This window comes from Colobus angolensis, unplaced genomic scaffold (genome assembly GCF_000951035.1).
Source record: "Colobus angolensis palliatus isolate OR3802 unplaced genomic scaffold, Cang.pa_1.0 Scaffold8, whole genome shotgun sequence".
Classification (NCBI taxonomy): Eukaryota; Metazoa; Chordata; class Mammalia; order Primates; family Cercopithecidae; genus Colobus; species Colobus angolensis.
This window is the reverse complement of record NW_012121820.1, coordinates 9,252,059-9,265,056: the sequence shown is the minus strand read 5'-3', so window position 1 is coordinate 9,265,056 and position 12,998 is coordinate 9,252,059. Positions and strand designations below refer to the sequence as shown.

Genomic DNA, 12,998 nt, shown 5'->3' with positions numbered 1-12,998 from the left:
TCCTGGCCTACACGGTGAAACCCCGTCTCTATTAAAAAATACAAAAAAAAAAAAAAAAAACTAGCCGGGCGAGATGGCGGGCGCCTGTAGTCCCAGCTACTCGGGAGGCTGAGGCAGGAGAATGGCATAAACCCGGGAGGCGGAGCTTGCAGCGAGCCGAGATCATGCCACTGCACTTCAGCCTGGGCGACAGAGCGAGACTCCGTCTCAAAAAAAAAAAAGAAACAAAGGGAGGATATGACTCGACAGGGCACCCTGACTCCAAAGGCCTGGGCTTTCCCTTCTTTTACTTCTTCCCTCCATCCTTCTTTCTCCTTACTTCCCATCTTCCTCTTTTGTTTCATATTTGCTTCTTTTCCTTAAAAAATTTTTATCAAAATAATATCTAGAACCTGATGTGGTGGCTCACACTTGTAATCCCAGCACTTTGGGAGGCAGAGGCAGGAGGATCACTTCAGGCCAGGAGTTCGAGACCAACCTGGCCAACGTAACAAGACCTCGTCTCTATAGAAACTAAAAAAAAATTAGCCAGGGATGGTAGTGAGCACCTGCAGTCCCAGCTACTCGGGAGGCCAAGGTGGGTGGATCTCTTGAGCCCAGGAGGTCGAGGCTGCTGTGCGCTATGATTGCACCACTGCACTCCAGTCTGGGTGACAAAGCAAGACCTCATCTGAAAAAAAAAAAAAAATAAGTAAATAAATAAATCTACACATACTTAAAATGCAAATACTTCTCCCCATCCTACTTTTCCAGCTCTAAGTCTACTTCCCAAGAGAAACATGTCTGATTCTTTTAATTGTTTCTTCTGGCAGTTTCCTCAACAATTCTAAATGAAAGACTAAGCCTTACATTTGTTGATGTATTCATTTTGGATCATAACGTTCCTCCTAGGATAGCAGAGGATTTTGCTTTTCTCCATTACCATTCCCATCTTTTCTCCCTCATTTTTCCCAATATATTTTTATTGCTATTTTTGTGTCGCTGTTGCACGTTATGTGCTTTTATCTTTCTTTTCTTGTTCTATCAACTGTAGATAGTATCTCCCAACCCTTCACATTGCAGGATGAAGATAAAGCATTACTACCCCTCCTGTGGCTCTTGGCTCTCCTCTCCCCATTCTGTCCACTGACTTTCGCACCTGCGTTTATACAGAATGCCTTTGTAGTCAGTCTTTGTACAAAACCTGCTTTTGTTTCCTAGTGTCAAAGATGCCTGAACCCCGGAGGCTTGCTTGCCTTCCCTGCTTACATGTTAGAGGGGACCTACTGTGTGCCCAGCACTGTCCTTCACACTGCAGATAGATTACCTCTAGTAATAATAGTAATGAAGAGGCCGTGTGCAGTGGCTCATGCCTGTAATCCCAGCACTTTGGGAGACTGAGGCAGGCAGATTACTCAAGGTCAGGAGTTCAAGACCAGCCTGGCCAACATGGTGAAACCCCGTCTCTACTAAAAATACAAAAATTAGCTGTGTGATTTCAAGGCAGGAGAATCGCTTGAACCCGGAAGGCGGAGGTTGCAGTGGGAGCCAAGATCATGCCATTGCACTCCAGCCTGAGCAACAAGAGCAAAATTTCATTTCAAAAAACAAAACAAAACAAAACAAAAATATATATATAGTGATGAGGAGGAAGATGAGCCCCATGTATTAAATGCTCACTAAAGAGCTGTTTTAAAACACTTTATGTGGATTATCTTACTTACCAACATGGTACCTGTGAAGTAGGAATTATTATCTCCATTTTACAGATAAGGAAACTGAGGCATGATTAACTTGCCCAAGGTCACGCAACCAGAAAATGGCAGAGCTTGGATTTGAACTTCAGACCACCTGTCAATCCCGATTTCTCTCTCTCTCAAGCCCACATTCTTACCTACCACGTGCTATCCCACACTTCCCAGAGGGTGAGATTTCTAGTTCTAGTTCCCTCCACAGCCTGTCCCAGCGTGTATCCTCTGTAGTGCTCGGCATGAGGCTGGACTGGCAGAATTGTTCTGCAAAATGGGCAGGATCACTGATGCTGAGTCAGAGGCAGCAGCCTCCAGCAATTTGAAGGGGTGGGGAACCTAGCTCCCCTGGCATGCAGGAGGGGCTCAGTAAACATTTGTGGACTGAATGAACAAATGAACAAACATGATTCAGTGGAGAGAGCTCACTAGAAATGTGGGTGAATGTTCTTTCTGCCACTTCCTTTCTCCATGAAAGAGGAAATAAATGCATTACCTCCATAAAGGTTGGGATTAAATATTGAATGACCGCTTAAGTCCCTTCTAGGCTAAGGATCTAGAATTTATTTACTGATTTTTTTTCATTCATTCATCCAGCCATCTAACAAAATATTTATATATAGTTATAAATAAATATAACGCCCAGCCCTATTCAATAAATATTGACTATGCATGGTGCTAGGTGGTGGGTTTGACATGGCAAAGGCCAGGTGCAGTGGCTCACACCTGTAATCCCAACATTTTGGGAGGCTGAGGCAGGCAGATTACTTGAGGTCAGAAGTTTGAGACCAGCCTGGCCAGCATGGTGAAACCCCGTCTCCACTAAAATACGGAAATTAGCTGGGTGTGGTATGTGCCTGTAATCCCAGCTACTCGGGAGGCTGAGGCAGGAGAATCGCTTGAATCCGAGAGGCAGAGGTTGCAATGAGCCGAGATCACGCCACTGCACTCCAGCCTGGGAGTCAGAGGGAGACTCAGTCCCAAAAAATAAAATAAAATAAAATAAAATAAGATAAAATAAAAATGGCAAATAAGACATATGCCTGCCCCTGCAGAGCTCACATTTGGATGGCACAACAATTACATCCTGTGTGGTTAGCAGTGATGGAGGGGCCACAGAGATTTGGAAACAGGAAGGACACAGGATGCAGACATAGGAGGGTAGAAGGGAGACTTCCTGGAGGAGGTGAAACCTAACCTGAGTCCCTAAGATGATAGGAAGCAGGAACCAGGGAAGGGGAGCCTATTCTAACACAGTAGAGGCAGCAAGTGCTGAGGTCTGGATGAGGGGACCTTGACTGTGGTCCAAAACCCCAAGTTCTCATCGTGGCTCTGCCAACAACTGGCTGTGCCACCCAGGACAAGCCCTATCCTTGCACTGTGTCTGGGTTTCCCCATGTGTAAGATGAGGCAGTTGCTAGGTGCTTATTGGACACATTCCTCAAGTCCCGCCCTCCGTCTCCTATTCCCCACTCTTCTGGTTTAGTGCCTTAGGAAATGTGGCAGAAATCTTTTTCTGCCTGTGTCTAGGAAATTACAATTCATGCTGGCGTACCATGGTTGTTGAGGTTCCTGAATCCTTGTGCCCACACTGCTGAAGACTCCTTGTGTGACACAAGTCAGGGGACATCTGGGTCTTGACTCCCCAGATGCTCCAGCTGGACTCTACTGCCCTCCCTTGCCCACCTTCTTCCATTGTAGATGCCAAAGGGCTGAGCGATCCAGGGAAGATCAAGCGGCTGCGTTCCCAGGTGCAAGTGAGCTTGGAGGACTACATCAACGACCGCCAGTATGACTCGCGCGGCCGCTTTGGAGAGCTGCTGCTGCTGCTGCCTACCCTGCAGAGCATCACCTGGCAGATGATTGAGCAGATCCAGTTCATCAAGCTCTTCGGCATGGCCAAGATCGACAACCTGCTGCAGGAGATGCTGCTGGGAGGTCCGTGCCAGGCCCAGGAGGGGCGGGGTTGGAGGGGGGACTCTCCAGGAGACGGCCTCACACAGACCTGAGCTCACCCCTCAGCTCCTTGGCTTCCCCACAGTGCAGCTTTGGGCAAGTTGCTTAACCCGTCTGTGCCTCAGTTTCCTCACCAGAAAAATGGGAACAAAGGCAATGGTCTATTTGTTTAGGCGCCGAGAGTCTAGCACATGCCAGTCACTGTTCTAAGTGCTGGCAATTCAGTAAAGAACAAGATCTTTGCCCTCCGGGAGGCTGTGTGTGTGTGAGTGTGTATGGATGCGTGGATATCTGTGTATATGCCCGTATGTGCGTGCATGTGTGTATAAAGGCTCACATTTTATGATTTTGAAATAAACAGGTAATATGATAGAGTTTAACTGAAAAGGAATCCTCTTTAGATAGGGAAGGCCAAAGGAGACCTCTCTGAAATGGTGACTCTTGTGCTAAGACCCTAATGGCTGAAAGGAAATGCAGGCTTAAAAGACAAGAGAGCAGTGGCTCACGCCTATAATCCCAGCACTTTGGGAGGCCAAGGAGAGCAGATTATGAGGTCAGGAGATCGAGACCATCCTGGCTAACACGGTGAAACCCTGTCTCTACTAAAAATACAAAAAATCAGCTGGGCATGGTGGCGGACGCCTGTGGTCCCAGCTACTTGGGAGGCTGAGGCAGGAGAATGGTGTGAACCTGGGAGGTGGAGTTTGCAGTGAGCCGAGATCGTGCCACTGCACTCCAGCCTGGGCGACAGAGCAAGACTCCATCAAAAAAAAAATAAAAAAAAAAAGACAAGAGAGGAATATTCCAAGAAGAAGGAACTATTTCAAGGGCCCCGGAGAGGAGAGAGTTGTGTGTTTGAGAAAGAAGGGCAAGGTTGTGAGATGGAGGAGATGTAGGAGGTGAAGATGGAGATTGGGCAGAAACCAAATCATAAACTTATGGCTTTATAAACCTTGTCAGAAATTTGGATTTTATTCTCATTGCAACTATTGTAAGGAGAGTGAAAACCAGACTAATTATTTTTATTCTTTGAGACAAAATTTCCCTCTGTCATCCAGGCTGGAGTGCAGTTGCAGGATCTCGGCTCACTGCAACCTCCACCTCCCAAGTTCAAGCAATTCTTCTGCACAGCCTCCCAAGTAGCTGGCACCCGCCACCACGCCCGGCTCATTTTTTTATGTTTTTAGCAGAGATGGGGTTTCACCCTATCGGCCAAGATGGTCTCAAACTCCTGACCTCAAGTGATTGCCCACCTCGGTCTCCCAAAGTGCTAGAATGACAGGTGTGAGCCACCATGCTCAGCCCAGACTAATGCTTTAAACAAACCACTCTGACTGTTGGGTACAAAGTAAATTACAGAGATTCCTGAGAATGTCACTGTCTCCAATCATGTGACAGATGATGAAGGCTTGGACCATGGAAATGGAGCAGTGAAGATAAACCTGATCGTCTATTTGGAGGAAGAGCCCACACCCACAGGATTTGCTGACTGATCAGATGTAGGGAGTGACAGGAAGAGGAAGAGTCAAGGACAGAGTCTAAATTTTTGCTTTGAAGAGCAGAAATGATGATGGAGTAGTTTACTGAGATGAGGAGGACAGAATGAACAACTTGATGCTGGAGTCTAGGGGTGGTCGTGAGAGGTGACCTCAGAGATCCATTGTGGACTCTCTTTTTTTCCTTTTTCCTTTTTTTTTTTTTTTTTTTTTGAGATGAGATCTCTCTCTGTCACCCAGGCTGGAGTGCAGTGGCGCAATCATAGCTCACTGCAGCCTCAACCTTCCAGGCTCAAGAGATCCTCCAGCCTTTCGAGTAGCTGGGACTACAGGTGTGTGCCACCATACCCAGCTAATTTTTCATTTTTATTTTTTATAGAGACGACGTCTCACTATGTTGCTCGGGCTGGTCTTGAACTCCTGGTCTTAAGCAATCCTTCCGACTTGGCCTCTCAAAGTGCTGGGATTACAGGTGTGAGCCACCATGCCCAGCCTCATTGTGGACTTTCATTAAGCATGAGATGACTATTACAAATCCAAGTTACCAAGGAGGCAGTTGAATGTATGAGTCTGCTGCTCAAGCACAAGATTAAAGGCAGCTCTGTGGAATCAGGGGAAGATGGAGCCATGGAGGGAAGGGAAGAAGACTGGCTGGAGGGGTAGGAGAAAACCAGGGCAATTCCAGAATCCAAGAGAAGAGCGTGTTTGAAGGACAGAGTGTTTAATGGTGTTATACTCTGCAGAGAGACAGAAAGAAGGAGGGAGGAATGGAGAGGTGAAGGGAGGAGGGGAAGAGAGAGGAAAGAGTCCATTGGATTGGCAGCTGGAGGCTCTTGGCAATTGTGTTGAAAGCAGTTTCAGAGAGCTGGGAGAGTGGAAACCAGATTGGAGAGTGCTCCAAGGAGAGCAAGTGGGAAGGTGGAGATAGAGTAGATAACCCTTTGGTTTGACTGTGAAGGGGAGTATGAAGGAGTTAGGATGACTGCAAGGGAGTGATTAGAATGATAGGTCATGGAGTCTGGGCTGCACTTAAAGAGAAATAAAGATGGAGGCTGGGTGCAGTGGCTCACACCTGTAATCCTAGCACTTTGGGAGGCCGAGGCGGGTGGATCACTTGAGGCTAGGAGCTCAAGACCAACCTGGCCAACACAGCAAAACACCATCTCTACTAAAAATACAAAAAAACATTAGCCAGACGTGGTGGCATGCACCTGTAATCCCAGCTACTCGGGAGGCCGAGGCAGGACAATCGCTTGAACCCGGGAGATGGAGGTTGCAATGAGCCGAGATTGTGACATTGCACTCCAGCGTGTGTGACAGAGCAAGACTCTGTCTCAACAACAACAACAAAAGGATGGGGTGAGAGTGAAAAGAGAGTGTCGGTGAATTGACAGCCTCAGTAGGGCTGAAGAAGTTTTGCAGTGATGGTACTAGATTAAGGGAGCTGGAAGGACATGAGGTGAAGTCAAAGTAGGGATGTTGAATTCGAGATTTTGGAGGTGCTTCAGTGAGGGCAAGGTTTCTCAACACTGGTACTATTGATACTTGGAACTGGACGATTCTTTGTTGTGCGGGGCTGTCCTGTGCGTTGTTTGGCTGCATCTCTGTCCTGTACCCATAAGGTGCCAGTTGCACTTCTCCAGTGGTGACAACCAAAATGTCTTCGGATATAGTCAAATGTCTCCTGATGGGCCAAAATCATCCCCAGTTGGGAACCACTGTTGTGTGATGGCTCATTTCGTTCTCACTTTGGCCCTGTGAACAAGGGGTTATTATGAATCAGGCATCACTGAGATCAGGATCAGGAGCCTGTGGTCTGTTGCCAAATAGTTAAGAGCTCTGGGCTTAGTTGTCTCATCTGTAGAATGGGCTAATAATAGTATCCGTTCTATAGGATTGTTGTAAGGATTAAATTATGTAAAACATGAAAAGTGCTATACAACAGTACCTGGCACATGATAATTGTTAATTATCAACAGTCGTTATTTGTCACTGAGATCAATGTACTGTAGAGATCTCTTGCAAGCATTGAAATTCCATCATTGTCATATTACTCACCATAGGCTATAATTAAACCATACCCCATGTGGTATTTTTACTCCCTGACACATGTTTGAAGCGGTTACTGTGTTTCAGGCAATCTGCTAGGCTCTCAAAGAAGAAAAATACATCTGAAATTGTAATGCTCATAGACAGAAGAAGTGGTTGTTCCTAAAAGTTGTGTTACAGATAAATTATGAGAAATCCAAGGAAGGAGAATGAGGAGAATCAGGAGAGGCTTCTAAAGAGATGAAATGTATGAGCTGGGATTTGGGCTTATGGACATGGAGTGGGTTTGGGGTGGAAAAAACATCTCTGAGGGAAGCAACAATGTGAGCAGAAGCATAGAGATAGGAAAACACAGGGCACACATAGATGCTATAAGTAGGTCAGTTGGCTGCAGCAGAGATGTGGGGGATGAGGCTGGAAGGTGAGGCAGGACCAAATGGTTGAAGGACTTGCACGCCAAGGAGCTTTGAAAGCCATTGATTACATCCAATACACTACTCATTAGAACATTTACTTGATCTCAGAGCTTCCTTATAGGCACCTTGTTTCTTTCAACTCACTTTTGTTCTCTTGGTCTTTTGGGGTCTTCTTAACACCCTCATGAAGCCTACAGATGGGAATGGTACACCCTAGTTTACTAACCCAGGAAGAGGTACCCAACAGGCACTGCCAGTATTGGATGGGCAGGTTGATTGATCACACCTGAGGAAGATGGCGTCCCAAGGCCTGAGGTCTGCATCCCAGACTCTTCATCCTGATCAATCTTCTCTTCCTGCAGGGTCCTCCAGCGATGCACCCCATTCCCACCACCCCCTGCACCCTCACCTGATGCAGGAACACATGGGAACCAATGTCATCGTTGCCAACACAATGCCCACTCACCTCAGCAATGGACAGATGTGTGAGTGGCCCCGACCCAGGGGGCAGGCAGGTGGGCAACCTCTGGGACTCTACCTTGCAAAGGGTGAGGATGGGGCTTAAGAGAGGAAGCAGGAGAAGGTGGAGTCTAGAAGGTAGAACCAGGATGCAACAGTTTTCTGGGTTCCAGGGTAGGGAATAAAGGGCAAGGTTGTCCATTTGTTGAGGCTGTTTATTCAGTAAGGTGACTGACAGCCTTTACTGAATGAAGCCATTGTTGGGATGAGGCAATCCACTGGACGAGGTAATCTATTGGGTGAAGATGTTCTTGGATGAGAATCCCATTAGTTGACATTGTCCATTAGGTAAAAGTGGTCATTGACGTAAGGCTGCTCAATTGGGTAAGGCTATCCATTAGACAATTAGATGAGACTATCCATTGGGTCAGGATGTCTGCTGGGCTAGACCATCCTCTGAAAACCTCCAAAGTGTAAACTTGTCATTGGGCAAGGCTCCTCAAAGAATAAGATTATCAATGGGATGAAGTGATCCACTGAGATGAGATGATATTTTACTGACATTGTTCTTGGAGAAAGTTGTCCATTGAACAAAGTTTGCCAATTGGGCCAAATTTGCTCTCCAAACCTGCCATGAGAGTGAGGCCAGTTTCTATTACTCATCTCCTAAATATCCAAGAAATGGTATTTTTTGAGCCAGTTGGCCCTGAGTCTCATCAACTGCTGGCTCCTTCTCCCAGGAAAGAATATCCCTGTCACCCATCCCATTGCCGTTGGTGACAGCCAAGCCTGGGCCTTGGTTTCAGAGAAGCAATTCAGTCTGCATATCAAATAAATGATGGAGGAGATGGGTGGTGAGACCTTCCAGACCTCATAAAACTTAGGCTTTATGATCTGGGACTCACAGAAGGTTGAGTCATAAAAGACCTTAGGGATTATCTGGTTTAATTAATTCTCTCATTTTATAGAGGAAGAAATTAAGTCAAGGCGGGGCGGGCCGGGGGTCAGGGGGAGAACTTTCCTAGGGCTCTTCATTTACACCCACAAAGGCTGGAATTTTGAGCAGCCCCTATCTGTCTGTTTGTCCTTCCAGCCACCCCTGAGACCCCACAGCCCTCACCGCCAGGTGGCTCAGGGTCTGAGCCCTACAAGCTCCTGCCAGGAGCCGTCGCCACAATCGTCAAGCCCCTCTCTGCCATCCCCCAGCCGACTATCACCAAGCAGGAAGTTATCTAGCAAGCCGCTGGGGCTTGGGGGCTCCGCTGGCTCCCCCGAGCCCCCTCAGAGAACGCCTGGTGATCACGTGGTCACAGCAAAGGAAGACGTGACGCCAGGACCAGTCCCAGAGCAGGAATGGGAAGGATAAAGGGCCAGAGAACATGGCCTAAGGGCCACATCCCACTGCCACCCTTGACGCCCTGCTCTGGATAACGAGACTTTGACTTGGGAAGACCCCACTGGAAAGTCCTCTACTGCCTTGGACAACTTTTCTCATGTAGAAGCCACTGCCTTCACCTTCATCTTCATCCATTCGCTCCTCCTTCTGCTGCTGCCCCCACCTCAAACGCCTGTTTCCCTCTGCTGTCGCCTTGCTCAGCCATCCCGTCTTCTCCAACACCACCTCTCCAGAGGCCAAGGAGGCCTTGGAAATGATTCCCCCAGTCATCCTGGGAGCATGTTGTAAGCACTGACTGGGGCCAGGCAGGGTCTAGAAGGCTGTGGTGAGGGAAGACGCCTTTCTCCTCCAGCCCCACTGCACCCTCCTTCTTCAGGGACTTGGGTGGGTATTTGGGGTGAGGATCTCTGCAGACCTTCAACCCAAGAAAACAAGCCCAGGTTGGCAACTGCAACAGGAACTTGGAGTGGAGAGGAAAAGCATCAGAAGGAGGCAGACCATCCACTAGGCCTTAGAGAAGGGGTAGAAGTCTGGCTGGTAAAGCAGGTGAGACGGGACATTCCAAAGAACAGCCTGAGTCAAGGCCTCGTGGTAGGAAGAATCTAGCAAGAATTGAGGAAGAATGGTTTGGGAGACGGATGATGCTGGAGAGCATAGGGTCTGGAATACAAGGCTGAGGTCCTGATCAGCGGCAGGGGGTATGCAGGGAGCTGGGCTTCCAGAAAATGAACACAGCAGTTCTGTAGAGGACGGGAGGCTGGGAGCTGGGAGGTCAGGTGGGGTGGATGATGTAATGTGGGTGAGAGTAATGAGGCTTGGGGCTGGGAGGACAAGATGGGTAAACTCTCACATCAGAGTGACATCCAGGAGGAATGATCTCCCAGGGCCTGTCTCAAGCTCTTCCTTACTCCCAGGCACTGTCTTAAGGCATCTGACATGCATCATCTCATTTAATCCTCCCTTCCTCCCTATTAACCTAGAGATTGTTTTTGTTTTTTTATTTTCCTCCTCCCTCCCCACACTCACCCGCTCCTCCTAACCTAGAGATTGTTACAGAAGATGAAATTGCGTTCTAAGAGGTGAAGTGATTTTTTTTTCTGAAACTCACACAACTAGGAAGTGGCTGAGTCAGGACTTGAACCCAGGTCTCCCTGGATCAGAACAGGAGCTCTTAACGAGAGTGGCTGAATAACTTCTCCAAAGGCTCCCTTTGTTCTCACTGTGATCAAGTTGAGGGGCTTCTGGCTCCCTTCTCCAGCCTCGGAAACCGGACTCGTTCCTCTGGGAACTCTGCCCACTCCCAGGACCAAGATTGGCCTGAAGCTGCACTAAAATTCACTTAGGGTCGAGTATCCTGTTTGCTGATAAATATTTAGGAGAATTCATAACTCTTGAGAGCTTTTCTGTCTTCACTCCCCAAGTCTAGGGGAGGGGTGGCAGGGGTCTGTTTCCTGGGAGTCAGGCTCATCTGGCCTGTTGGCAAGGGGGTGGGACAGTGTGCGCAGTGTAGGGGCACGGGAGGGCTAAGCAGGCCTGGGTTTGAGGCTTATTCTGGAGATTGTCACTCCAGGTGTATTCTGGAAACATTGGACCCTAGGATGGAGCGTCCAGCACGTCATCCATGTGGAATCTTGGTGGCTTTAGGGACATTCTGGAAAATGCCACTGACCAGTGTGAACAAAAGGGATGTGTCCTGGGGCTGGAGGTGTGATTAGGTAGGAGGGAAACTGTTGGACCGACTCCTGCCCCTCACTCAACACTGACCCCTCTGAGTGGATGGAGGCAGTGCCCCAATGCCCAGAAATCCCACCATTAGTGATTGTTTTTTATGAAAAAAAGGCACGGAGAAGTATTGGGGTGATGTGTCAGAGAGGAATCACCACATCCCTATGGCAGTCCCAGCCAAACCCCCAGTCCCAGGAGAGACTGCATCCTGCTCAAAGCTCCCAAGCCTTCCTCCACCACCTCATTCAAGTGCCCCTGAAATCCCCTCCAGACAGCTCAGCCTGGTCTGCGGTAAGTCAGGGAGGCTGGAACCATTTCCGGGCATTGTGGCCATTCCCACTCTGTTCCTCCACCTCCTCCCTCCAGCGTTCCTCAGGCCTCTGTCATGGGAGCAAGGTTGAGATAAGAATGTCCCATGGCGTGCAGAGGGCAACAGTGGCCCTTCATGGGAACAATCTTTTGGAGCAGGGGGTCAGTTCTCTGCTGGGAATCTACCCCTTTCTGGAGAAGAAATCCATTCCACTTTAATAACTTTATTGTAATGTGAGAAACACAAAACAAAGTTTACTTTTTTGACTCTAAGCTGACATATTAGAAAATCTCTCTCTTTCTTTTTGGTTTTTTTTTTGGCCACTTGAGTTGTGGTCCTAAAACATAAAATCTGATGGACTAACAGAGGGTTGCTGGGGGGACAAGCTTGGGCACAACCATTCCCCCACCAAGACACCCTGATCTTCAGGCAGCTCTCAGCAGCTTCTGAAATCCGCATGGCTCTCCTGAGAGCGGACAGAGGAGAGGAGAGGGTCGGAAATGAACGCTCTTCTATTGTTTGTCATTACCAAGCCAATTACATTTGCCAAATTTTTCTGTGATCTGCCCTGATTAAGATGAATTGTGAAATTTACATCAAGCAATTACCAAAGTGGGCTGGGTCCCATCAGAACGACCCACATCTTTCTGTGGGTGTGAATGTCATTAGGTCCTGCGCTGACCCCTGAGCCCCCATCACTGCCGCCTGATGGGGCAAGGAAACAAAAAACATTTCGTACTCTTGTGTGTTTTAACAAAAGTTTATAAAACAAAATAAATGGCGCATATGTTTTCTAAGTCCTCGGATGAGTATATTTTCTTTCAGGTGTCAGAAATAAGACTGAATCTTCTGGTTCTGCTTGGGGGCTAAAGAAAAATTTTTTTAAGGAAGAATGAGAATAGTTTTATAGTTCTTTGTGATGTGCAGAATGTTTTTGTATCCATTATAATTTCTGAGTCTTCACATCACGAGGTAAGCAGTTAGACATGATTACTCCCACTTTCCAGATGAGGAGACTGAGACTTGGGGAAGTGATTTCTCTTGGGAGGCAGAGGTGGACATCTAACCGTGGTCTCTTGATTCCAAGTACTTAGCATATGGAGAGAGTGAAAGTTGATCCCCCCTCTTGAAGAGGGGAGTGATGAGGGAGAGTGTAATAGAAAGATCTGGAAGAATGGCAAGAGGGTCCAAGGGTCTGTCATCCTCCACCAAGGTCCAAGACAGAGCCCTTTTCTAGGTCACCTCAATCTGCCAGTGATGGGAGATGAGTAGCTGTGGGGACATTCCATAAAAGCAAGTGGTTTTTTGTTTTGTTTTGTTTTTTGCTTTTTTCTAGAACAAGGCTGTGCACAGTGGCTCATATCTGTAGTCCCAGCACTTTGGGAGGCTGAGGCAGGAGGATCACTTGAGCCTCAGGAGTTCGAGCCCAGCCAGAGCAATATAAGGAGACCCCATCTCTACAAA

At 47.8% G+C, this 12,998-nt stretch overlaps 1 protein-coding gene across 6 annotated transcripts in view; it reads left to right on the top strand.

The window, feature by feature from the left end:
- Positions 1 to 9,634, top strand: part of HNF4A (hepatocyte nuclear factor 4, alpha) — a 75,144-nt gene extending 65,510 nt beyond the window's left edge. For 4 of the 6 annotated variants that reach the window (XM_011929003.1, XM_011929000.1, XM_011928999.1 and 1 more), the window contains 3 exons: positions 3,429 to 3,665; positions 8,007 to 8,159; positions 9,197 to 9,503. In XM_011929003.1, coding sequence (XP_011784393.1) covers positions 3,429 to 3,665; positions 8,007 to 8,159; positions 9,197 to 9,339 — 533 coding nt within the window. In that variant the 3' untranslated portion in view covers positions 9,340 to 9,503. Of the gene's footprint in view, positions 1 to 3,428; positions 3,666 to 8,006; positions 8,160 to 9,196 lie in introns of all 6 variants that reach the window. The other 2 variants (XM_011929004.1, XM_011929001.1) reach the window with 1 other exon arrangement.
- Positions 9,635 to 12,998: the final 3,364 nt, after the last annotated feature.